At 41.1% G+C, this 27,637-nt stretch overlaps 1 protein-coding gene and 1 pseudogene across 1 annotated transcript in view; one reads left to right on the top strand and one right to left on the bottom strand.

The window, feature by feature from the left end:
* Window positions 1-309: 309 nt before the first annotated feature.
* Window positions 310-27,637, bottom strand: part of Adamts6 (ADAM metallopeptidase with thrombospondin type 1 motif 6) — a 217,821-nt gene continuing 190,493 nt past the window's right edge. The window contains exons 22-25 of the mRNA XM_032898945.1: window positions 24,795-24,999; window positions 15,841-16,017; window positions 13,220-13,376; window positions 310-3,339 (exon numbers count right to left, since the gene is read on the bottom strand). Of these exons, the coding sequence (XP_032754836.1) occupies window positions 3,230-3,339; window positions 13,220-13,376; window positions 15,841-16,017; window positions 24,795-24,999 (649 nt within the window). The 3' untranslated portion in view covers window positions 310-3,229. The remainder of the gene's footprint in view (window positions 3,340-13,219; window positions 13,377-15,840; window positions 16,018-24,794; window positions 25,000-27,637) is intronic.
* LOC116897225 lies at window positions 23,037-23,566 on the top strand (annotated as a pseudogene).

Consider the following 27,637-nt stretch of genomic DNA (forward strand, 5'->3'; position numbering starts at 1 on the left):
AAAAAAATGGACATGTCCACTGTTGAATGAAGGTGTGTGGCAGTGGCCATGGATTCCTTTCAAGCCTTTTGAAAAGTATGCTGGTAGGTGGCTAGCAGGGGCAGCCCAGTGGAAAGCCTGAAGCCTTTGCATTTATTAGAGCTACGACACTTGGCCAGATGCAATCCCGGAGGCCATGATGAGAGTATGGCAAAGCCCTCCATCATGCAGTGCTTGAGTAAATTTGGACTATAGATATCTGGTACTCTCAGAGACAAGCACTTACTGCTACAAGATCAAGGCAATCATTTTAGGAAACAGACAACTTCATCTGCATCACTTTTACAAGCTGAAGATTTTATTATTTACTGAATTATCTATGTTAAAAAAACATCTGTGCCTGGTATGAAATTTCACTCCATCAAGTGTTGCAATGACTTTCATTTCCATTACGAGCAGGAGAATGAATAAAGGACAGGTGTTAGGAAACATGGCAATAAATTAGAATATAATTTACAAAAGCAAAAATAGTAACAGTGTACCACATTAATACCGAGTATAAAATAATAAGCAACAACTAGTCACAATAATACAAAGGTAATTTTGTTCTGCATTATTAACGATACCTATAAGACATTCACTCAAATACATAAATTCCTAATTAAATGGACTATTGGGAAGTCATACCTGCCTTTAGGGGTTCAATCATTTGGGTATATTTAACATTCCTTTTTTTGGGAGGCCTTTATGCCAGTGGCAGACACTGCTCCTAACCATGGGTACCCTGGTACCCTAAGTAGTCAATACAACTCACAACACTTGGAGTGCTTGCCAGGGCAGCCCGGCCTCCGCTGCTGATCCCCGCTACCTTGTAGAACAGAGATGGCTGCAGTAGCAGTGGTGGTGTGTTGTGCTATGAAAGATGCTCTCTGCTTTGTGTAACCTGCTCAGGATTAAGTTCAGGGTCTACTTGAGAATGTTGAATCCTGTTATACCCATGCTTTGCTTCCCCCACAGAAGGAAGGCTGTGCGGCCCCTGGCAGTAGCCTGTCGGCAATGCCAATGCACTTCCTGTGGAGAGCTCAGGCTGATCTCTTATCCTAGCTAAGCACAGTACCTGGGAGTCAGCCCTTGCGGTGTTAGCTTCCAAGTGAGGTAAATACAGTTTTCTACAAGTACTGTAGGAAATCTTCTTGGAATATAAGCATGAGTTAATATTGAAGTTGATTAAAAAATATCAGATCTGGATAGCAAGCCTATGTGTAAACTGCCTCGGCGATCGCCAGTCTTCCTATATTTTACCAGGCACATTAGCACCAAGTTAACTGTCCTTTGAAAAGGACCAAGGGAATTCAAGTCTGGGCCAGGCTCCCATGTGTTGCCTTCCTTTACTGGAATGGCGGTGATGGCACTCAGGCTGGTCTTCTCAGGGCAGTTATATGGAGGTGTTGGCCTCCTCTGGAAAACGTGGGGATGATACTGAGGAAGAAGCAGGGAATGAGATATGGCTGGTCACACTGGACTGTGGGCTAGCATCCAGGCCAACTGTACATAGCAAGTAAGAAGCTGAGGAGGCCTTTGGTGACAGCCTTTCTAAGGTCACCACATGGGTGACACACCAAAGTCTATCTTCAGAGCACAGTGGTAGCTAAGTGAGACATGCTCGTAAATGAAAATATTCTCTGTTACCAAGTAGGTGTTTAGTTTGTTTTAGACGATGCTGTGTGTACGGGGCACACATGTGAAGGATTAAGGAGGTGTGCTCGACAGAAAGCACATTCACCAACAACCTACTACAAGTTACAAATGTTCAAGTACGACGTATTAGCGTAAGCAAGTACCCTTAAAAATCTACTTGTCGAATCTTTTGATGGCAACTTGTGAAGCTTGGAGATGGGAAGACCCAGGCTAGTCATTTCAGTTCAGTAAGGTGTGATTTTTAGAACCCGATGCGCCCGGGAAACCGGGTTTCTCATTTAATTGCCATTGAGACTATCTGTAAAAATGATGTGGTCAAGTGACTTTTAAATTTATATTGTGATCTCTCTTCGTGGAGCTTTTCTTCTTTGGTTGTTATCCTCCCCAACTTTAAAACTCACAGAAACAGCACATTTATATGCAAGCAAACTCACCTGTTTCCCCCACTCAGGAGTGTCTGCACACACACACACATACACACACGTATACACTTGCTCTCATATAAATAAATGCCCTTCTACCATATCAAAGAAGGGACATCTGGAACCCATCGTGCTGTCAGCAAGTGGCTGTTACTGAGCCAGCTTATCTTTCCCATGGCATCGTCGCCATGAGCTTACCATGCATGCAACAGCCCAGCAGGGCAGAAGCTGATCTGTGGCTGGTGGGGATGTAAACACTAAGGAGTCCGGGTGACTCGAGTACGCCACCCCACGTGATGGCTGCAAAGGGCATGGTGCTTCAGTCTCTGCCATAGCCTAGGTCTGGCTTCTGCATGAAATGGAAATGTTTCTCTCTTAAAGTTTTAATGGAAATCTCAGCTTCACTTGCACGACGGCAAGCTGGCCACTGAGTTTATAGACATGCGCAGCTGCAGCAATGGCTGCGCGGCTTCAAACCAAGCCCCTCACTGTTACTAGAGTAATACATGGCTCACAGCAGTGCTCAGAACAGGGCTTACTCCTAAGGAAAGTAAGTGGGACAGAGAAAAATAATACGAACTTTCATTACTTTTGATTTATAGTTGTTTCTTAAATTACAGTTTAAAGCCCATTTTATAATTTAAGTTTGGTGCTATTGTGGTGCGATAAAGGGTAGTAAATATTTTTAAGCTATGACTTAAGAATTCTGACTCTCTTCTACTTTCATAGTTAACCAAGTCATAATAACTACATTTTAAACAGTCTTAAATACAAATGGATTCAGTGTCATTGCTAAGTCCATAATAAAAATTATCTTAATGGTCCAAGGAGGTAAACAGGCTGTTAGATTTACTCGAAAGAACACAAACGTTCCACAGTAAGCGAGTTTCCTGTGTTGTTTGGATCTCTCAGATCTCCCTCCTGATACCGTGTCCAGCACTTTGGATCAATAAATCCCACTTCACAGAAGTTAAAATAATATTGAAATCCTGTCAGCTGGGGCTGACCAGTGGTTACATTTTCCACAGGGTAATGCTTTTGTAAGAACATCCATCCGCTTCCTCTGGGTGGCTCTCGTTGACGGACGCGTTTCCATGATGAAATGACAGGACTGTCTGGCTCTCTGCGGGTCAGTGTCCTTGGCAGGTCTTACAACACATCTGTCTGAAGTATGCGCGGCTGCAGAACTTGAACTTCAGCACCAGTGGGCAATACGCCACTTTGTTCACATCTTTGCACTCTAACAAACAGAGGCAGAAAGTGGGAAACAATCAGAGTCACGTCAGCGAGCTGATGAGTCTGCCGGCGAGCAGGGAAGACCCCACTGGCCGATCCACCCTGTCTTGTGTGTCCCTGTGACTTCTTTTTTTATTTTTTTAATTTTGTTTTTGTTTTTAAACACATTGTCTGGAACAGCCTACCAGAAACATTCTTTTGGTATATTTTAACACAGTTTTAAAAAAATGCAAGGCTTTTCTTCCAGAGTTTTATAAGTGTGGTGCATGCCCACTGTGTCTTGAAAGAATTACCATTTGCTGGGATGAGTGATCACTTTAGACATCTTGGAAACACGAGTCATTTTTCTTACAGTGTTTTTATTGCTTCTTTCTCAAGGGTTGTTTTATTTAATGTGTAAGGTTATCCAGAATCAAACCTGAGTCGCACTGTCTGATCCCAAAGTCCACATGTCTTTCAGTCACGCTGCACGCAAAGGTGCGGACAGTGTCTGGACTCAGCAACTCCATCATGAGGAGGAGAGCTGTGAGGGGCTGGCCTCCAAGGGCAGCCCTCTATGGGCTTTGGAAACATAGAAATGTCCTTTTTAATCTGGAAGTGAGATACAGATACGGCCTTCTTTGCTCCTGTGTGTATTTTCTCACCAGCGTTAGAACAGCCACAGCTGCAGTGTGCAGCTCTTGCAACCAGAGGTGAAGGAGTGAAAGACGCCCCTCCTCCCCCAGGGCTGGTGGCAATGGTGAGGCTGAGAACTTCGATTGACAGGGGCCACGCCTTCCTCTTCCATCAGTACAATCTACTACTGCAAAGGTGACTCCTCTTTAGTATTATGGTTATTTTATTTGGGGATTTAAAAATATTTGAGAACAGAGTGATTAAATTTCCACATTGCTCTACCTGATTATACTGAACTATCCCAGGAAAACCACGTCAGGCAATTCAGACTCATGGCGGCCCAGAAATAATTCAATGTAACGTAACTTTTGTTGTTCATTTGTTCTGTCCTGGTTTCAAATCTGCATGGACATGAAAAATGAGTATAAACTAAGGAGAGTGCTGCTAGCTCTTCTTAAAGAGTGAGGTACAGTCTTATGCTCCTGCTTTAAAAGCTCTTATCCTTCCAATCTGAAATAGGAACCCTCAAGCCGTCTAAGAATATAAACTCTGCTGTTTTATTTGAGTGCTGCTAACACCCCAACTCAAGAGTCAATACAAAAGGGAGGAATAGTTAGAAATTTGATTGGAAAATTTTGCATTAGGAATCTCAGTGAATTTGTTTGGGTTGAAAGGTGTTAATGAGGGGCCCAAAAATGTCCCATTTAAAGTTGCACTGAAGAAGGAGATCAAATGACAGAGCCTCCTGTGCATCCTCTTCTGCAGAGTGGAGAGCAATAAGTGCAGGACACAGAACCGCTGCTGCTGTCACCCACGGTGACATTAGTGCCCTTCTGCCTGATTTTAGGGAGGAAGCAAGAGGACACGTGGTAACCTTCTCGGTGAAAATACAGCACTTCAATTACTACTGAGGAAATATTGCCCCCAGAGACACAAATCAGCTTTGAGATCGAAGAGAGGGCAATATTCTTTGGGTCACAGCTTTATTGGAAGAATCATGACTCCATTTTTGGAAGATATCTTAGATTGGGAAAATTGAGTCAAGCAAAATATGAGTAAATACAGACCTTTTTAACCCTTTGATTTAGACTTTGTGAATAGATTTTAAAAATGTATAATGAATAAAGTGGAATCTTCTTTTTCTACCCACTCAATATAAATAGTGGAGGATTTTTCCATGGGTAGGTACTGGAATCTGGAATTTCTCCTGCAAGTGGCGGCCATGAACTATATCTAGTCCACAGGGGTGGGATGCAAGTGGGTATTAGCTTAGGTGTCCCTCCCCAAACTGCTAAGTTAGGTCTCAACTAACTTCTTTGGAAGCAGAAAATCATCAGGTCCTAGAAGCAGGATCAAGCTTAGAGAGGTGGGAACTGATTGCGAGTGAGCACACAAGGGTGGGAAGGTGTGAAGTCAGCAAGATTGCAGTGAACTCAGGCTCAGCCTCTTCTAACGTTCACAGCTCTAAAGCTCAGAAAGGAAGAGCAGAAGCCCCGCTCATTTGGTGAAGCATACGTGAGGTGATGCGTACGGTGAGGAGCACAGGCCAAGGCATCCAGCTCAGCTAGCCACAGCTGGGTAGCCCTCCCTGCTTCTAACAACACTGTCATGCATCATTCCTCTGAGAACTGTCAGATGAGCACAGCAAGGTCTCCATATGGATGCAGACAGAGGATTAGCAGAACACTATTAAACAGTGTGGGCAGAGCACGGGGCCAGTGACCAGCAGCTGGGAAAGACCTGGGCAAGCTCCGAGGACGAGGACGAGGACGAGGACTGCTGGGACTCAGACAGCTTCAGGCCTTGATGAGATATAGACTATGCAGAGTGTTGTTGAGGTGTGGAGCTCCTAAACAGGGCCATGTGGAAGATCCAGTTCCTACTTTTGGTTTTACCTTCTAGGATCTGGTGTGACTAGAACAAGCAGTTCATTACACTTTGGATTGGCAAAAGCATATTCACCAAAGCTCAGCCACAACTAGTCTTTTATTTACTCAGTCTTTTAACTCCACAAAAGCTTAATTTCGTAACAGCATTAATTAAACAGTGTAACTTATCAGGTACTTCCTTCATGTCAGGCATAACCTTAGGCAGTTTTACACCTTTATGTTTGATCCTTTTAAGTCTGTGACATTGTCAGCTTTCTGTGGACAGCAAAGCTAAGCTTAGAGCTCATGCTGGGTGAACCTCAGGCGGGTGGGCTGGAAAGACCACTCTTGTTTTGGAGGCAATGTTGGCACTGAAAGTGAGGGTCTCCATTTGAGCTGACACAGTAGGTTGCCGGGCTGGAGGATATCATGGCCAGGTCTCATAACTTTTGAGAGTTTGATCTACCTTCTTAGAGAAGGGAAGAGACGCCTGGGAGAAAAGAGATGTTTCCAGGTCCCAGACATTCAGGATAGACTGAGTTATTCCTCCTAACCTTTTCTGATTGTAGTTACATTAGTAAGCATTGGATGACTGATAGTCTGCCTCCTCCTTAAAATATATTAAAATTATGACACGGTTTGTCTTCTAATCTTGAGCTAATGTGTCGTACAGCTAACTTACTGCGTATTTGCCGTCCAGATTGTGCCACGCAAGACCACCTCATGTAACTATGTTCTGTGCATTTAACACACACTCTGCTACCTCCCCTCCTTTCCTATCCTTTCCTGTTGGTCCCCTTGGCCTTCCTAGAAGGTTTTGCATCTATTTTCATGTTATATAATATAAATGACTTCACGTATCTATTTAAAATGTATAACCTACAAGTGGGAGAAAACATGATATTAGTCTTTCTGAGATTGGCTTAATTCACTCACTGTGGTTATCTCCAGATACATCCATTTCCTGCCATGCTTGTTCTTCTCTCTATATCTAAAAAATATTTTTAAAATCTATTCCTCTGCTGTTGGAGACCTAGGGTGGGTCCACACTTAGCTATTGTGAGTTTCCGCATTAAACATGGATGTACAAGTATTGCTGTGATATGCTGACTAGGAATCCTTTTGTTAAATACCCAGGAGTGGTATAGCTGGAAATGTAAACTAATCCAGCTATTATGGAGTTTGGAGTTTCCTCTTTTAAAAAATCTACCATATGGCCTGATCATATCATAGTAAAGCAGACTTTTGTGGGAAGAAAAATCACATTTTCCCACTGAAGTAAAAAAAAAAAATCACAAAAGAAATGCTTTAGTTTCTGAGTGCTCTTCAGTGCTCTAGTGGAGGTTATTAAAATAGACTACTCACATTTAGTGGAGGAGATGGTTCTCTGCATTTGGCCTGTTTAAAGACTTGGTCTCTACTATCTTAATTTCTCCATTAAGCAATGTACTAGCACTGGGCCAGTCTTCTGTTGCCTTTTAGCAGTGGAATTTGAGTCAAGGGTCACAGAGTTTTAGATGAGGGCATCTGACTTTGTCTTCTATATCATCACGTACTAACTAAGAGTGCTCTTGGGAGGAAAACATTCTCTCTATTTTTATTTGTACTCTGAGTGAGAGGCCCTGCCATGTAGATACTAGAAAACATTTAATCTCACTTCTTTTTATACCCTACTCTCTCCCTGAAGATAAATGTCATACAGTATTACAGGGAGAGTAACTTAGGCAGTGCTCACAAACTCTTCATATAAACTAGACCCACGAGAATTGTAAGTGACCTGCCACATATTCTGGAGATACCTTGGTAGCTTTAAATAACAAAGTTGATAAGAAATATATAGACAAACTTTTCATTGATGTGCTAATGAGTTTCTTTCAGGTGTTTTATATTAATCTTTCAAAACTTTGACCTAGAAGATATGCTTTCAAAAATTAAACAGAGGCTATGGATTTAGGATACACTTGGATCCAGTCATTACAACTTTAAAGCTTGATTTGGTCCGTGCAATACAAGACCAGCTCCTCAAGTGGTAGTGCTCTGGCACTAATTGCATCAAACATTATAGGTCTTTCTATTTTATCGTGGAATGAGTTAGAATACACAGGGAAAGACGTTTTCAAGAACAAGCTGGTGCATTTAGCACGCATACAGTGCAGGCAGAATGAATACAGACAGACTGCAGTACCTCTGCATCTGCAAGCCCGTGAAAGACTCACAAGAGTATACATAGCAAATGGAGTTATAAGTTGAGCATCTAAGGTTTACCTTTTGGATTAGAAAACTATGATCAGCTTCTGATAACTTGTCCACGGCAATGGAGAGCCCACCAATGAATGAGAGCTAAGAAGTGCACAGACATGCAGTTCAGGAGCTGGTATGAGAGGACTTTCACATGACACTTGATGCATTTGGGCAGTGAGGGATGAACTAACAAGTCCCCACTCTACTCTGGTTCCAAGTTAATGTAGATGACCGCCATCTGCTTTGCTTCCCTTCCTTCTCTTCTTTCTCCCCTCAGTATGACCCCCTGGATGCCACCCACATTCAAGATGGTGTAATCCCAACTCAAGTGACAGGAATATGCAGGGAATGCCAAGTGGATTAGTAGCTCCTTGAAGTGATGACAGAAAATAGAAATCCTGGCCTTCCTTATCTCCTTTAAACTTAAGTTTTCAAATGACCTTTCTTGTCCTTCTTACTGATTTTCATACAGCAGATTGCATATTAAGGACTAAATTCTGTGGCTATTTGTTACATAATTTTTGTTAGGAGATGTGTGGAGCTGGTTAGACTTTCTCAGACAAGTGTGTCTGAGGGAAACTGAGACCCAGCAAAGCCACCATGTGACATCTCAAGCTGGTAGACCAATGCTACTACCCACAGCTTTCTGGGCTAACTACTAACTCATGGGCCGCCCTGAATCACTATCTGCCAGCAACAAATACTAGATGACAGAGTGCCTTGTGCTACTAAGAAGCTAAAGAGATTTCCTGTATAAACGTGAGGAAACGTGAAATGGCATGAACAACGGATAAGATGGCATTAGGAGATAGAATTTAATTTCAGGGGAGCTTGAGTGGGCTAGACCCAAGTGCCATGTGCACTTGGAAAATTTGCATTTTAAATGCAGTGGGACCCAGTCTGTGTATGATTCATGCTTGGCGGTGATGTGGTGTTACCTCGCAGTGGCAGCCTGTCAGGCCTGTCAGGGGCTTGCCTATGAAGTTTTAACCTTTCACTGAAGGCTTTCAGAGAGAACAAAAGCAGATGTTGGACACAGCAAACTGCACCACCCTTTCCCGTCTCCTATCTCCTTTTGCCATTTTAATGTCTTGATGCCCTGTTTTTGCTTTCTTTTATTGTCTCTGACTGGCTTAGACGTCCCTCCATTTTAAAAGTTTCTGTGTGTGTGTGTGTGTGTGTGTGTGTGTGTGTGTTTGTGTGTGTGTGTTTATCTTACTCCAATTCCATTATGACTGCACATACTGTCTGAGGCAGGGATATCCCACATTCCAGCATCTTCTTGGTAAACGGTTGGCAAACCAGTGCCCAGACCCTGTTCACTATGCAGTGAATGGTCTGTTCATTCATTGCATCCCTGTGCACTTGAAGAGCTTCTTTATGTCTCTGCTGAAATACTGCCCACCCTACTAAATTACACTTTCTTTGTGGACAGAGCTTTGTGGTTCCCTAGTCTTGGTGTCTGGCAAAGTAAATGGATTAATGGCAGGATGACTGGAGTGTGTTTTCTAAAAACACTGTCTATAGCTATGTGCCGTCTGCCGAGCTCACCAGGCTCCAGCAGATAGTTCCAAACCCACGGTTACACATATGGCCCTGATTAATCTCAGTGGGCCACAAAACAAAACAAATAGACATGTATGTGGAGAGGTTTGTGGGGGAGGGGAGCAAGCAGAATGTAAGGAGGTGGAAATGAGAGAAGACAGTGTGCAAGGTATATATAAAGAGCATTGTAAACAAAACAAGCAAACGAAAACCCCAAACCGTCATCACCTTGAGGGATGAATTAGATCTAAAGTAGTGCGAGTTTCCTGAAGTATCAAAGCAACCGCTGGTGTTCCCTGAAGCCATCTCTCAACTTTGTTGTGCATTTGAAACTTTATTGTTTTTACAATAAAATATTGAGTAGGTGAGTGACCATTACCTAAGTCTGGATAGTTAAAACAGTTCTTAAGGTTTTAACTACAGACCATTTTATCCACAGAAGTCTGAAGGCATGGGCAGCATTTTAGATCCTGAGAGAGCTCCCCTCACCTGCTCTGCAGTGGCAGAACTGAGCTGCCTTCCACCGGCCTCTTCCTGAGAGTCAAGGGAGCCTGACTCGCTCCATAGCTTAGTTCTTTCAACTCTGCATTATTAACTAGAAACTGGTCCTTCAGATTTTTCCTAAGAAGTCCATCCTATTTCTTTTTTCTTTTTTTTTTTCGGAGCTGGGGACTGAACCCAGGGCCTTGCGGTTGCTAGGCAAGCGCTCTACCACTGAGCTAAATCCCCAACCCCATCCTATTTCTTCAATTTGATCTCCAAAACCAAGTCATTATGTTTGTGTAAAAACCCTCTCTTGACATACGCCTTTCCATTTTCTTTGTTGATGACAACTTTGATTTGGGTCAAATAATGCTTTCTGACTACACCTTGGAATGCTCCAATAATACATTATAGTTGGCTCACAGACCACTCAGCCTGTGCAAGATGCTTGATCCAAAACGGTAAAGTCATTGGTCTTCGTTGGATCTCCCTTAGAACCTACATAAACCACTTTGCACAGCACATCTACTTTTCCTTTTAAATTAGAACAAACAAACAAACAAAAAACAAAACAAAACAAACAAACCTGGGAGTGGAGGCATACTTCTATAATTCTAGTTTGGAAGACTGAGGCATTAAGATCATTAATACCTGGCCAGCATAGGTTCTATAGAAAAATGCCTTCTCAGCAAAAACGAATACCATGTAAATATAGGGAAAATTAACATGCTTCAAAGCTCCATCAAATCTGGGTTCAAATCCTGCCTTGTGAGTCTACTACTTCCTAGACTTGTAATCTGGGCTAATACCATCGCTTCTTGTGCCCGTGTTGAGGGTACGGGCTTTTTTTCTTTCTTTTCTTTTCTTTTTGTCAGCAATAATATGTCACAAGAGATTATTACACAGATTGTAGATATTCAGATATATAATACAGAAAGATTACATATTTATATCAAATAGAATTAAAGGATCAAATATATATAGTTTAAGGGATTAGTTACATCTTCTTTCCCATTTAGCCTTGCATCTTCCAATTCTGAAGTAAAAGAAAGACCTCCTAAACCTAAAAGATGGGTTGCTAATAGCTTACAATGAGTCAAAGTTGTTTGCACTAGTCTCATAGAAGAGAGATCACTTTTAGACATCTATTTTCAAGGAGACAGCTTCTGTTTCGCTCTACAGTTTGAAGTATTTCCAGGACATGGGAAGTTATGTTTGTAGGATACACCTTACTGTAGGAACACCAACAGAGTAGATGAGCTATAGGTGTGCAAATTAAAAACATAATGTTAAATTAATGTGGGATATGGCTACACTATTCTTAAAATGTAACATACATTACAACAAATGCATTGTGTGGTGTCTTACATAACAGACAGATATGGCCAGAGATTGCAAGGTCTCTGTACATACCACACAAGATTATGCTTCTCCAAATAAAATCCTAAAGAAACTTTAAAACCATGAACATATTTTTAAGCACATTCTTCAAACTAGGTAGAGCAAACTAAAGGAGCAGACATCTTTTGAAGAGGCGAATAACTATTTCGTTTTCATTAGAAAATTATTGGACTTCATAATCTTTTGTTCCTTTATGTGCGTTTTAAGAGCAGAGCCATATAACTGGGACTCTGTGTAGTTTATATAGTTATCCATGGCTTCAGACGCCGTTTGTGAGCCTGTGCATATATTTGATATAAGATGGGAGCCTGAAATTCCTGACTGTGCTATAGTATTTTAATATTCTGGGTAACTTCTAAAATCTCACATATAGTACCATTCAAGATATTTTGAATGACAGCTACATGGATAAAGTACTTTTACTTAAATGATAAAATTCAGGATTTTTGGCTAGCATCTGCTGATAAAAGGATTTCTCAGTGTAAAAGAAAAAGGAAGAAATTTCAAAGTATAAAGACCCTTGCTCTCCTTTATTAGCCTTCATAGAATAATTTTTTCACTTCTCTACAATGAGAAACTGGTATTTAAAGCACATCTTTAAACAAATGCTTTCTTTATATGTATCACAAGAACTCTGATTTTGTCTTTCATTTTCTGGTGTTTTGAGACAGGTCTCTCTACAGAGTGCTGGCTGTATTGGAACCCACTGCTTAGATCAGGGTGGCCTCAAACTCAAGAGATCTGCTTTCCTCTGCCTCCTGAGTGCCGGGATTAAAGGCGTGTGCCACCATGTCTTACAAGAATGGACTCATCATAGAAAGCATTTCCAGAGTTCTGGCAAATCAGAACACTTAAGTTAGAGATGACCTTAGAGAAGCCACTCTGACATGTCATTTTAAAGACATGTAAATTTCTTTCCAGATGTTGAGTGACTTAATGATAAACTTATAATGAAACAATCAGGAGAAAACAGGTTTCTTGCACAAAGTGTGGAGCACAGACTGAAGGAAAGACCATCCAGAGCCTGCCCCACCTGGGGATCCAGCCCACATACATACAGCCACTAAACCCAGACACTATTGCTGATGCCAAGAAGTCCATGCCGACAGCAGCCTGATAGAGCTGTCTCCTGAGAGGTTCTGCCACAGCATGACAAATACAGAGGTGGATGCTCACAGCCAACCACTGAACTGTCCCCAGCAGAGGAGTTAGAGAAAGGATTGAAGGAGCTGACGGGGTTTGCAACCCCATAAGAACAACAGTACCAACCAACCAGAGCTCTCAGGGACTAAACCACTATCCAAAGAGTCCACAGGGACAGACCCATGGCTCCAGCTGTGAATGTAGCAGAGGATGGCCTTGTTGGGCACCAATGGGAGGAGAAGCCTGTGGTCCTGTGAAGGCTGGACCCCCAGTGTAAGAGAATGCCAGGGTGGGGAGGTAGGAGGAAGTGGGTGGGTGGGTGAGGGAGCTCCCTCACAGAAACAGGGGTGGGGGGATGGGATAGCGGGTTTCTGGAGGGGAATTGGGAAAGAGGATAACATTTCAAATGTAAATAAATAAAAAATATCCAATAAAGAAAAAAAAAAAAGGGTTCCTGGTTACAGGCAGGTCATACAACAGCTTTCACAAACTCTTGTAACATACTATACCCTAAGTGTGAGTCAGGGGACTCTTCTAGTGTTGGGACTGTAGCGGTGAGTCAGAGTCAGGCTTTTCTGAGGTACTCACCTTCAGTACTGGAGAGAGGGGTGCTATCACATTTGCTGTCACACTGCTGCATGGATGGAGGCCGAACAGCTTCTGGACAGTCAACAGATGCCTGTCCAGTATAGGAGAGGCACTGGACAGTCCGCATCTGCTGTCCAAGGCCGCACTGAGCAGAGCACTAAATTCAAAGATATTGAAAAAAATACTGATTTTCAGTGCTTATCAGATAAAAAGATATTATTTTTAATTATTGTACACATTAACTTTTAAAGACCCTATGCAATCATTATTGAGAAGCATATGACTTGCTCATTTTACTATGGAATTGGTTTCAAAACTCAAGAATTGAATTGTTGTTCTAGAAAACAGAAGCCAGATAGTACTCAGAAGACAAGGGATGGCAATTTCTTGGGCTGCCATAACTATTCCAAACAAGTTTGGCAGAATTAAGAAGAGAGTAAGGAGGCTATCTCATAGAAGAAGTGAGGCAGGGATGCATGGGGTGGCTCAGTGAGCAAAGCTCTTACCCACAAGCCTGGTGACCTGAGTTCTATCTTTGGAATCCACATAAAGGTGGAAGGAGAGAACTGACTCCAGAGTTGCCCTACGACTTCTACATGCTCAGGCATATGTGTGCATGTACACGTCACAATGTCAGTTATGTACCATTAAACTCCCAGTGAAGCATTTTGTTAATAATGCAATATTAGCAGTGGAATGCCTAATCTTATCAAGCAGAGTCCACTTGAGAATTTGTGAATTAAACTAGATGGTTCTGCAGAGATGCGGAACTTGGATTATTTTATGATCACACTTATTCCAGAGGCCTGGACACAGCAGTGTCTCCATATACTGTCTGGATACTGGCCATCTTCCAGGGAAAACACAAAAGGAGTGCTGCTCTATTCCATGAGAACAGGCTACCTAGAAATCCATTTCTTCCTTGTGTGTGGTATATGTGTGTTGTGCGATGTGTATGTGTATATGTACACATAAGTATGTGCATGTGCATGTGGATGCCAGAAGTTGATGTTGGAAATCTTCCTCAGTAGCTCAGCTCTCTACCTTATTTTATGACACAGTATCTTTCATTGAACCTGTAGCTCACTGAGTCAGCTAGATGGCTGGTCAGCAAGCAACAAGAGTCTGCTGTGTCCAGTTTTTCAGTGTTGAGGTTACAGACACATACTACTGCATGTGCCTCTTTACATGGGTGCTGGGGATCAGAACTTAGGCTCTCATGCTTACACAGCAAGCAATTTACCTACTGAGCCACTTGTCAGCTACTGGCAACTTACTTTCTGTGACATTATTATTATAAAAGAGAGTCACAGTGTATAGTACAGGCTGGCCTTGATCTCAAGAGCCTCCTGCTTTACTCTCCCAAATGCTGGCATTATGGATAGGAGTGGCCACTCATGGCTGTGTATTATTTTCTTAACGTGGCTTAACAGATTTTTTCTTTGATATTTAGAAGAACAGTGCTTAATTTCCCTACTACATAAAATATACCAATTTGGTCTTCTTTTAAGTAATTTTTTACTTGATAGAATTGTATTCATTTATTATGAATGGTCTCACATTTTGAAATATGTACATATGTATATACTATATAATGGCTAAATTTTATTAATATAGGAATTATAGCTATTTTGTGCTTTCTTATAGAATTGAACATGGCCAATAGCAAGATAGCACAAATTACCAGCATATATAAGGATGAAGGAATGAAGGAAAGAATGAAAATAGGAACTGGGCCAGCAGAAAGCCTCAGTGGGTAAGGACAGTAGCCACCCAAACTGATGACCTGTGTTTGATCTCTAGCACCCCCATCACTTACAACAATTAAGTGATTATTTTTATTATTAAAAAAGAAAAATACAATATTAGCAGTGGGATGCCTAATGCACAGGTAGATCTATCTCATACTTAGATAAAATAGTTTGATATAATTTATAAGACACATGTTAAAAGTCCTACTTATTGTTTCCTAACTCACAGTATGCATCAGAGAAAAGTAATTTGAATTATAAGTATTATTAATCTTTTATCTTATCAATCCCATGGGTATTTTAATTAAGTCCCCAAAAGCTTCCCTGTGAGGTTAGGAGGAGTTATATACCTTATGAAAGGAAAGCTGAAAGCTAAGGCACTGGTATTCACTGAATCAGTTGAGGACTAGGGGTCCAGTGCTGTGGCTTATTTACAGTTCTGTTCATTGAGTCCATTTGACACTGAACTTGAAATGGTAGGATCCAGAGGACAGGTGAACTTGGGATTTATAGGGGTTGGATGGTAGTGCACACCTATTACGCCTGTTAGTAATAGCTTGAGACAGGAGGATTGTGAGTTTGAAGCCAGTGTGGCATACAAAAAGTTTTGGACCTGTCTCAAAACCCCTAAATAGTCACAAGAACAATAATGCTAGCAGCAGAGTGGCATGATCACAGATGTGGAGGAATGTGGCTAAGTGACAACGTGTCCACAGCTGGTCCCCAGGGCTCGTGTAGTCTCACAGGTAGATCGATCTCATACTTAGGATTCCTATGAGTTAATTCTTACTCCTCTCTTAAGCCTCCACAATGATCAAATCAAAAAACTCCAGTTTGTATCTCAAACGAGCCCACATCTGGCTGCCTTACCTGGCCCCAGTCTCCTGTCACCCAGCGGGGAGGAGGGCAGCGGCCCAGACTACAGCGGATGCGAGCAGGAGGCTTGCTCTCCTCTGGACATTGCGCAGCTGGGAACGTTTTAGAAAGGTCACTGCTCTTGCACAGAACAATCCGATGCTTGAATCCTGAACCACATTTTGGAGTACACTGGAAATAAAACAAATATTAACTAACAACAATTTAAATACAAGAAAGTGTGAAGAAACTCTTGAAGTAAATGTGCATATGTGTAAAATACACATTATAAGAAAACGCTCTCAGTTATGAAGCACCGTCAACAGTCAATGTAAAGGGAAGTACTTTTATCTTTTCCCTAAGGTCTTTAAGAGCTTAAATCAATGTTTGCTTTTCTTGGCTAACCTTTTCTTCTTTTATTAGGGATAGGCTTATTCCTCTATTCTTTCCTATTCTTGGCCCCCTTCAGCCGTGATAAGATTCTGCTAAGCTCTGGAATGTGGAAGCTTACTGGGTGTAGTCTTTGAAAGGGAACTTTTATATTATTAGTGGACCACAAGAACGTGTCTTTGTGGAGCAAGTTGGCAGTGGAGTAGATCAACTATTTTCACAGTGTTAAGAATATATGCCTGCAGGAAAGGGTTATTGCACAAATAACTCCGGACTTCCCCATGTCCACAAGTCACAAACATTAAGAACTACGTGTCTGCTCTTCATAGTGAGAAAACAAGACTTCTTCCTATGTCACAAATCTTTTCCTTTACATGTCTCTTAATGCAGTGGTTGACTGAAACCTTTCCCAAATCCTCTCCGTGAGTGAGGGCCTTATACACAAGTGCAAACTGTTACTTGAACCATTCATTCAAACATATTTCCTCATCTTCTACAGCAGCGGTTCTCAACCTGTGGGTTGCAACCCCTTTGGCAAACTTCTATCTCTAAACAAGTTGACAATTCCTTTTTTTTTGTAATTAATATTTTTATTAGATATATTTCTTTTTATTAAGTTGGGTATTTCTTATTTACATTTCAAATGTTATTCCTTTTCCTGGTTTCCAGTCCATCAGCCCCCTAACCCCTCCTCCTCCCTTCTATATGGGTATTCCCCTCCCCATCCACCTCCCCCAATATCGCCCCCCCCAAACAATCCCATATACTGGGGGTTCAGCCTTGGCAGAACCAAGGGCTTCCCTTTCCACTGGTGCTCTTACAAGGCTATTCATTGCTACCTATGAGGTCAGAGTCCAGGGTCAGTCCATGTATAGTCTTTAGGTAGTGGCTTAGTCCCTGGAAGCTCTGGTTGGTTGGCATTGTTGTTCATATGGGGTCTCGAGCCCCTTCAAGCTCTTTCAGTCCTTTCTCTGATTCCTTCATCTGGGGTCTCGTTCTCAGTTCAGTGGTTTGCTGCTGGCATTCGCCTATGCATTTGGTGTATTCTGGGTGTGTTTCTCAGGAGAGATCTACATCCGGTTCCTGTCAGCCTGCACATCTTACTTCATCCATCTTATCTAGTTTGGTGGCTGTATATGTATGGGTCACATGTAGGGCAGGCTCTGAATGGCCGTTCCTTCAGTCTCTGCTCCAAACTTTGCCTCCCTATTCCCTCCTATGTGTATTTTGCTCCCCTTTTGAAGGAGTGAAGCATCTACATTTTGGTCATTCTTTTTGAGTTTCATGTGGTTGTGCATCTTGGATAATTCGAGCATTTGGGCTAATATCCACTTATCAATGAGTGCATACCATGTGTGTTTTTCTGTGATTCGGTTACCTCACTCAGGATGATATTTTCTAGTTCCATCCATTTGCCTATGAATTTCATGGTCATTGTTTTTTGTTTTTTGTTTTTTTTTTTGAAAAATTCCTTTTATACATATTTTAAAATCACGTATGAACAGAGCCGTGGCTTGCCAAGTAATTACCACTCTTCATGAAATAAAGAATTCATTCCATGTATATCTGATAGGAACAACAGAAGTGGTGGTTGGCAGCCACTATGGTAGCAGCTTGAGTGGCTTCCAGTTCTTTGTACCTGACCTACCAAAATCTGTCAGGCTATTAGATATGGCTCTAAAATCCCTTGACTGCTTGGAATCAGATAAATTAAAAAATAATGGCATTAGTACCATTTAATATAGATTATTTGGTAACTTTCATTGGTGAATGCAATGCATTTAGTTTGTATCTACCTCCCATTTTCCTTCTCTGACACTTTCTGAGTAGTACTCCAGCTTCGTACCATTGCCATTTTTACAATCCACTGAGGATAATTAATGTATGCATTTGGATGTAAGACCATCCATTAGTGCATGGGCAACCCACTATTGGCCATTTTTAATTTTTATACAGACCATTATTTCTTCTGAGATAGCTTTTAGTTAAGCTTATCTGCTCATCAGAAGTTATCTGCACTATTTCACAGCTGTATCATGCTTGTTGCTGTACATGTGATTAGCATAGTTCATGCTTCTTCTTTTTTTTTTTTTTTTATTAACTTGAATATTTCTTATATACATTTGAAAGTGTTATTCCTTTCCCGGTTTCGGGCAAACATCCCCTTCCCCTCCCCTTCCATATGGGTGTTCCCTCCCCACCCTCCCCCCATTGCCGCCCTCCCCCCAACAGTCTGGTTCACTGGGGGTTCAGTCTTAGCAGGACCCAGGGCTTCCCCTTCCACTGGTGCTCTTACTAGGATATTCATTGCTACCTATGAGGTCAGAATCCAGGGTCAGTCCATGTATAGTCTTTAGGTAGTGGCTTAGTCCCTGGAAGCTCTGGTAGCTTGGCATTGTTGTACATGTGGGGTCTCGAGTTCCCTTCAAGCTCTTCAGTTCTTTCTCTGATTCCTTCAACGGGGTCCTATTCTCAGTTCAGTAGTTTGCTGCTGACATTCCTCTGTATTTGCTGTATTCTGGCTGTGTCTCTCAGGAGCGATCTACACTTCTGCACTTCTTTGCTTCATCCATCTTATCTAATTGGGTGGCTGTATATATATGGGCCACATGTGGGGCAGGCTCTGAATGGGTGTCCCTTCAGTCTCTGTTTTAATCTTTGCCTCTCTCTTCCCTGCCAAGGGTATTCTTGTCCCCCTTTTAAAGAAGGAGTGAAGCATTCACATTTTGATCATCCGTCTTGAGTTTCATTTGTTCTAGGCATCTAGGGTAATTCAGGCATTTGGGCTAATAGCCACTTTTCAATGAGTGCATACCATGTATGTCTTTTCTGTGATTGGGTTAGCTCACTCAGGATGATATTTTCCAGTTCCAACCATTTGCCTATTTAATTTCATAAAGCCGTTGTTTTTGATATTGAGTAATATTCCATTGTAGATGTACCACATTTTCTATTCATTCCTCTGTTGAAGGGCATCTGGGTTCTTTCCAGCTTCTGGCTATTATAAATAAGGCTACATGAACATAGTGGAGCATGGTATTTTTTTTATATGTTGGGGCATCTTTTGGGTATATGCCCAAGAGAGGTATAGCTGGATCCTCAGGCAGTTCAATGTCCAATTTTCTGAGGAACCTCCAGACTGATTTCCAGAATGGTTGTATCAGTCTGCAATCCCACCAACAATGGAGGAGTGTTCCTCTTTCTCCGCATCCTTGCCAGCATTTGCTGTCACCTGAGTTTTTGATCTTAGCCATTCTCACTGGTGTGAGGTGAAATCTCAGGGTTGTTTTGATTTGCATTTCCCTGATGACTAAAGATGTTGAACATTTCTTTAGGTGTTTCTCAGCCATTCGGCAGTCCTCAGCTGTGAATTCTTTGTTTAGCTCTGAACCCCATTTTTAATAGGGTTATTTGTCTCCCCCTTGGTCTAACTTTTTGAGTTCTTTGTATATTTTGGATATAAGGCCTCTATCTGTTGTGGGATTGGTAAAGATCTTTTCCCAATCTGTTGGTTGCCGTTTTGTCCTAACCACAGTGTCCTTTGCCTTACAGAAGCTTTGCAGTTTTATGAGATCCCATTTGTCGATTCTTGATCTTAGAGTATAAGCCATTGGCGTTTTGTTCAGGAAAATTTTTCCAGTACCCATGTGTTCCAGATGCTTCCCTAGTTTTTCTTCTATTAGTTTGAGTGTGTCTGGTTTGATGTGGAGGTCCTTGATCCACTTGGACTTAAGCTTTGTACAGGGTGATAAGCATGGATCGATCTGCATTCTTCTACATGTTGACCTCCAGTTGAACCAGCACCATTTGCTGAAAATGCTATCTTTTTTCCATTGGATGGATTTGGCTCCTTTGTCAAAAATCAAGTGACCATAGGTGTGTGGGTTCATTTCTGGGTCTTCAATTCTGTTCCATTGGTCTATCTGTCTGTCTCTGTACCAATACCATGCAGTTTTTATCACTATTGCTCTGTAATACTGCTTGAGTTCGGGGATAGTGATTCCCCTGAAGTCCTTTTTATTGTTGAGGATAGTTTTTTGATAGCTGACAATTCTTAACAGTAGCAAAATTACAGCCTCAACAAAGATACTGATGGTTGGGGTCAGCATGAGGAACTGTATTACAGGACCGTAGTGCTAGGAAGATTGAGGCTGGTCTAGAGGAATTACATGGAATTGAGTGGGACATGAAAGGCCTGTATTCTTATTTAGCAGACAGGCGTGGCAACACAGGCTAATGCCACATATTATGAGAGGGCATAGAAATTAAATTCTTGTGTGCTTTATCATCATTGGCTTTTGGCTAGTTTTATTAGGCATAGTCTTTGAGCCTGGCATATCGGCATAGAAAGGGAGAAATATTGAGGATTTTTGTTTTTCAGATTAAAAAAAATCAAGGATTCTATAAAGTCTCTTTATCACAATGAATCCAGCAATGGAAAATATTTCCTCCAATTTAGAGAAAGATTCATCAAGACATATTTTTAAGGAGGACTACACAAAATTCTAAGATCCCTTCATGGGAAGCAAAGATAGGAGTTAAAATCAAGAGACAAAACCTTGATGTATTACTCATTTTCACAGTCAAAGCAACACCCTTTACCCCACTACTGCCGCCCTCTTCCCATACACACCGCCAGCTCTCCTTCCTCCCACTCGTTTCAGTTATGATTTGTCTTCATTTCCATCACCATGAATTACATTTCAAGCAAATATCATTTCCCACATGATACTTACTACTTCTCCCTAATAGTTCTGCTTTTACCTCACAACAACACATTTTATGAACTTCAGAGGACAAGCATCTCACAAGGGTCCCAGAGGATAAAGGGAAGAACTGTGCATTTCTGCACACATCTTAGACACGGTGTCAGAAACGTGACTCTGTCCTCGGCAGGTATGTACGCCTCAGGCAGCTTCCAGGGATGCCCCTGAGCTTCTTAAGCCCTGAGAGCATCATTTCAGAGACCAGCAAAGTAGAATAAAAATTACAAAAGAAGTCTAAATTTAATCTGTGTGGATTAAATTCAGCAGGACACCTTATATTTACTGAAAAGCTTCCATCTCAATGCCATTTAAAGGCCTTCTTCAAGGTGATTGTGTTTGGTTATTTCACTTGAGAACAAAAGTGCAATGGCAGTGTGAAACGAGTGGGTTTTAACATAACAAATTTGTCATCATTATTCGTCACCATCTATACGTTCTCATATTGGGCGTGGCTATTCACAACCATGCAGAATGGCTGTTGTCATCAATGCACTTCATTCTCAGATGAATTCAGGTATTCATGCTCCCTGTGGGAAACCACAGACTGTGGATTGTTGTCTATGTGCAGGTGAGGGCGGGCAAAGGTAAGGCAAGGTCTGTGATTGGGCAGTTGAAAAGTAAGGCGGGCACAGAGTTTTAGAGAGAGGAGAGAGGAGAGAGGAGAAAGAAGGAAGGAAAAGAACCAAGATAGGGGCAGAGAAGGATGACCCAGATCTGTGTGGCCTTAAATGGCCCTAGGTAGTTATGAGTATTTCATAAGGAATGGATTTTTATAGAACAATTTGTCTTATCTAGGTGGGCAGTTTATATCATTATCAATTGGTTGTGAGTTTATTGTGGGGACGTTTTGTGGGGTCAGAATTTACTTATATAAATCTGATTGTTAAATTACAAGCTTATTGAGTTTTGATTTTTACAGGTTACTGGGAGTCGTGACTATAAGCACAGGGGGTGGATGCTGGAAATGCGAGCAGAGTCCACAGCAGAGAGTCGCAAGAGGGTGGCTGCTGCCAGGCTAGAGAGTAGCCGACAGGGTGGGATGGAGATTGGGAGCTTGGCGAGTCGGCTGACATGCTTGTTGATTGAGATGAAAATACCCTGCAGATGCCACGTGGTCTGCTGAAGCTGGCACTAGCGTGGTTTGTTTTTGTTTTTGTTTTTAATATTTACCACTACCAATGTCTATCATACCAATGCCATATGCTTGACTGAAACTATGACTCACTCCTGCTCAGGATGTGACTACAAAGATTGAAATATAGCCAGACAGCTTGAGAGAACACCCACATTCCTCCCAGCTATTCTATGAATAACCACAACTGCTCAGAATTTGGCTTCTATGGTCCATATTTTTTTTTTTTTAATGGGAGGAAGTTAAGGTCTTTCTATGTAGCCTTGGCTGGATAGCTTCAAACCCATAGAGATTTGTCTGCCTATCTCCCAGTTGCTGGGATTAAAGTGTGTGACCACCACACCCAACTGCCCAGGGATTATCTTTATCAAGGCCATTCAAGGAGCAAGGGAACAGTTACATACAGAGGTCCTAAAGAAATATATTTAAGGTTTTTGTTTGCTTCTGACTACTGAAAATTTTCAAAGCAAGGAGCACAATGTTTCTAGCAGGATATGATAGAATAGAACCTAATATGCATCCTATTTCATGAACTTGAAAGAATCATTTTCCTTATCCATTTTCCTTAACATTAATCAATATTACAGAAGGACTCAGCTCTTTTATTAAAAATGTAAAGAGTATAGGGCAGTGGTTCTCAACCTGTGGGTCACAGTAACCCCTTCACAGGGAGTCGCCTAATACCATTGGAAAACAGATATTTCATTATGATTCGTAATAATAGCAAATTACAGCCATTAAGTAGCAGTGAAAATAATTTCACGGTTGGGTGGTCATCACAACACGAGGAATTATATTAAAGGGTCACGGCATTAGGAAGGTTGAGAGCCACTGGTATAGTGTGTGTGCTGGCATGCTTGTGTGTATCATGCATACTGATGGGTTAAGAATTAACTGCTTAGAGTGAGCCTCGGAGTGTAGCAATGGCACCTCCGGGAGGAAAGATCAGGACTGAGCTGAAAAAAGTTGTTCAAGCGCAGCAGGGTACTAAGCAGGGATCGGCGCCAGGTGGTCGGGGCTGTGATAGACCAAGGGCTGACTACGAAGGGCTGACTACGAAACACCACCTCAGGAACCGTGTATCCAGTGCACGTGCCAGCATCACGCTCTCTGGGAAGAAGCGCGGGAAACTCTCGCCCAGACAGAAAAAGTAGCCATGGAAGTGGAAGTTCGCTCCAAGTCACCCAGGTCTAGTCAGCCAAAGCCCAAACAACAAAAGAAAACAAAAGCTCCCCAGGAGGTAGATATGGAAAATCTTGACAGTTAAAGCTAAAGTTCCTACCTCTTCTACCAGAAGATCCTCAACAGCACTTAGAAGGATTTGGAGGACTTTGGAAAAAAATATTACCATATTTCATTCTCCCAGACACCTCTTCTATAATGGACCCTTGATCTCCCCTGGAGGTATATATTGGGATTGAAGAGGACAGAGAAAGACTGGAGAGGGCCCTCTCTAGCAATTAACTCCTTTTGTAATAAAGCTTTAGTGCTTAAAAAAAAAAAAAAAGAATTAACTGCTTAATATCTTGTCATGCACAAGATCATTTTTAGGTGGCTTCAATTTATATCGTTTTGTTAACAAATATGCCCCATTTCATTTTAGTCAGATTATATATAATAGTAGCATAAATAAAGATGTAACACTCAGGTCGACTTTTTGGTATGCTACATCCCTCAGCTTCCTTTCTCTTCTCTAGATACAAAATAGAAGCAATTAAAATCACAGAGGAAGCACCCGTAAAATAGCCCAGTGATCAAAGGTGTTTACCACCAAGACTGACTGCTGAATTCAGTTCCTAGGACCCACATACTGGAAGAGAACTGACTTCCACAAGGTATCTTCTGAAATCTCTGTATATACCATGACATGAGCAAGTCTTCATGTATACATGTACATGTACAAATAAAGAAATAAATGTAATTTAAAGCTGTCTAAGCAAGAAAAATAACTCAGTTGGTAAAGGGACTTGCCACCAAGCCTGATGATTTGAGTTTGATCCACATGTTATAGAAGGAGAGAAGCAGCTTCTGTAAGTTGTTCTTTGACTTTTACACATGCACTATAGCAAGTACTCTTTTTCTCTCACTCGAACAAATGTAAAAAAAAAAAAAGGTAAAAACATATAGACATATCACAAGTTAAAACTGATTTGTAAAGAACTCATACCTAAAAATTTTGTAATAAGCTATTACATTACTTGGAAAAATTGAACATAAATGAAACACTAGAAAAGGCCTCTCTTAGTCCCTAGTATGTTTCAGGGTAAGAAAAGTTCTTGACTCTTCCTTTGAATTTCAGTTTAAAATACAAAATACACATCATTGACATTGAGTTTGTCACACACACACACACACACACACACACACAGACAAGAAAAGAAAGAAAGAAAGAAAAACAAGAAAGGAAAGAAAGAAACCAGTTCTTAAGGGTACTCACCACAATACTATTTCAAATTCACTTTACATGGATTTCTTAAATTAATGATCAATTTCTCATTGAGTTCTTTGCTTCAAAAGCCTTGACTTTTGGACAAGTAATAATAAAATACAACATGGTCAAATTCATTACGGGGTAGTTCTTCCCTGCTTAGCCTAAGATCCATGCTCAGTTGTGCTTAAGTAGTAGATGTTTTGGTATTGATAAATAAGACATCCAAACATTCAGCCTTAGATTTACTTACTTCAGACCAGTCCAAAGCTACCCACTGAGGTGGACATGACTGGTTGTTGCAGGACTCTTTCTCCACAGGCCGGTGTGTTAAACAGTCACTGTAGTCCAGTGTTTCCTCCTCAGAAGGTCCGACTTTCCTGATGCAGAGCACGGCCCTTGTGCGCATCCCACCATCACAAGTCTTGCTGCACTCTAGCCAGTCACCAATGAACCATCTGAAGCAATACATGGAAGAACACAGAGAATAGTGTCTTCGGTGCAGAGAGACTTTTAGCTGAGTGAACTTCATGCTTTCCCTAGAAAAGCTAACAGCTCAGTTGATATAATAATACAAATGTGAGAGCCATTAGGCAAATCACTGTTTGCTGTCACTTGGTTGCCATTCAATGTGCAATGGGTAGGCTTTAAGCAAGCAGAAACTAAGTTCAAACTAATAATACCCAATGTGTTTTTAAAACTTTTTGCTTTATCTCTCTTTTAACATTAATTTCCAAAGATAAAAATTACTTCATAAGATTTCCATGAGGATTAAATAATCTATATAAAAGTTCTAGAACATGCTGATAAATATTTAGTAACTGGTTATACATGGGAGGGACAGTTATGAATTGAGCCATTTGCCCTGTTCTTTTTATAAAGTGTAAGGATTTCACTAAGGCCAATTTCAAGCTGCCAGTTTTACATTCTGGATGTGAATAAAGACCATATGCTAATGAGGGTCTAGGGAACAATAGCTAGGTGTTTTAAATACCCCAGCAAGGGCAGCCTGGAATGTAACAGCGTGAAACAGAAAAGACTTTCATTATAATGACATTGTACCGACTTCTTTCACAGTGGGATCATGTGCTAAACCCAAAGGAGCTGGGGATTTGTTTTCCCATTTCTAGAAATAAAGTCTCATGAAATAGGACTTGATAGTCCTTATAGGACAGAGAAGGCCAGATATCTGTGTCCATATTATTCCTCTGCAAAAGTGGAGCCCTAAGCCAGTTCTATGAAAACAGAAAAGAAAACCAAGAGCTTCTGGTTTCCATAATTAATGTAGGAAGAAACTCAAATGTCTTAAGCTTGTCCTACACTTCTCCACTCCTTTTCTGTTGCCTAACGTCATCAATGAACCCTCACATGCACATAATTTCGAGGGGTTTTGGTATTGCTTCTGCACTGTCACTCTGGTGAGAACCATGACCCAGTTCTAGCCAATAAGACTTCTTCAGAATTGTTACATCTCAGCTGAAGTGAAAGTTCTTTCCCTTCCTATCACAGAGGTGCACGAGGACACATCTAGAGCTGCTCATGGCCCTGTTACCCCTCCAACAGAGGAGCTGGGAAGGCCTGCTGATGTCTTTGCCCATGATTCTAGTACACCTACCCTTACTCTTTCCTGAGCTTTGTGATATAAGCCTTATGCATTGAACGAAGTTAACTCAAGTTGAAGCTTATTATTTACCACTAGAATCTTGACCAACATATATATTACTATATTCCCAATAAGTATTTCAAGGTAGATTGCTTTATTCTATAGAACAAACAAACAAACAAACAAACAAAACAAAAACAAAAAGTGACTAAAAACTAAGATCCTGTGTTAGAAAAATAGTTCTCCAAAGTCATACAAGGAGCAACGAAGGAACAAAGACTGGAATCCCTATCAACTGATATTTCCACTGAATCTTATTTGTAACATGGTAGAAAACAGAATATATATCACAGGATATTGTCTTACATCTATGATTATAAGTCATGCAGTTGTTATGCTTATGTTCTTGGGTATGAAACTACCCAGAGAGAAGAGTGGGAAAAGCTTAAGAACCAATCCTCACTATTTTTTTGATCAAAAGTCCACCATGCAGGAAAGGCAATATGTCAGGGACATCAGAGTGTCAGCATCCTAATGGAAGACTATATTTAGCCCACCAAGTCAAAATGGCTTTTGTTCAAGAGTATTTGTCTTATTACTATTTTATAGGGGAAATGGCATTTATAAATATCATAATCAACTTTGAACTTAAAATATATTTCCCAATTTGAAGAATTTTTTCCTAAAATTTATTTTTAAAATTATAATTTAATGTTGAGTTAAAAAATTGATAGTGTCATATTTTTCTGATAAGTCATTTTCCAAAGGAGATTTAAAGTGTTTCCCGTGTTCTTTTCTTTCTTTTTACCACAAGTGAACACGATCCCAACTTGTTAATGCCATATTTGGTAAGGAGAAAAGTGTGTACTGATTAATCCCTTGCATGCCAGCCACATTCAATCTGCACAGTGATTTCGTCACCAAGATCAGGGAATAAAGCAGAAATGTGTATGACTCAGCCACAGAAAGCTCAGTCATACTGCTCCCAGCCATGATCTCAGGCCTCAGAATGTAACAGGGATGGAGACCTTCAAATGTACACCCGGTGCTCATGGCAGCATGATTCGGGCAGCACTGCTGTTCTTTAGAGCACAGGCCCAGGACACTCCTATAGTTTTAGTATTTATTTATTTTTATTATTCTCTGTCACTCTTTTATGGTCAAGTATTTCCTCAGACACTTAGTCTGAATTTATCAGTCTACTCATCAACTTAGAATACATGGAAGTAAATTATTAACTAGTCACACTACCAACTTCTTTCCTGACTGTAATCACAAGCTTCACATTTCACAGCTCCTGTTTTAGCCGTAGCATGCATCACATTCTCCCTACCCATGTCTCTGAAAGCTTATTCATGGCCTAGTGATGGAAGTAAATGTTGCAACCTCAATATTATGTGTGTCTCAGTCTCCCTGTCCTCTGTCTAATTTAGAATTACTGCTTCCTTCTTTTCCTTCCTTACATGTCTGACGCACTGATGGCCTTCCTTTTG

This window comes from Rattus rattus, chromosome 3, assembly GCF_011064425.1.
Source record: "Rattus rattus isolate New Zealand chromosome 3, Rrattus_CSIRO_v1, whole genome shotgun sequence".
Classification (NCBI taxonomy): Eukaryota; Metazoa; Chordata; class Mammalia; order Rodentia; family Muridae; genus Rattus; species Rattus rattus.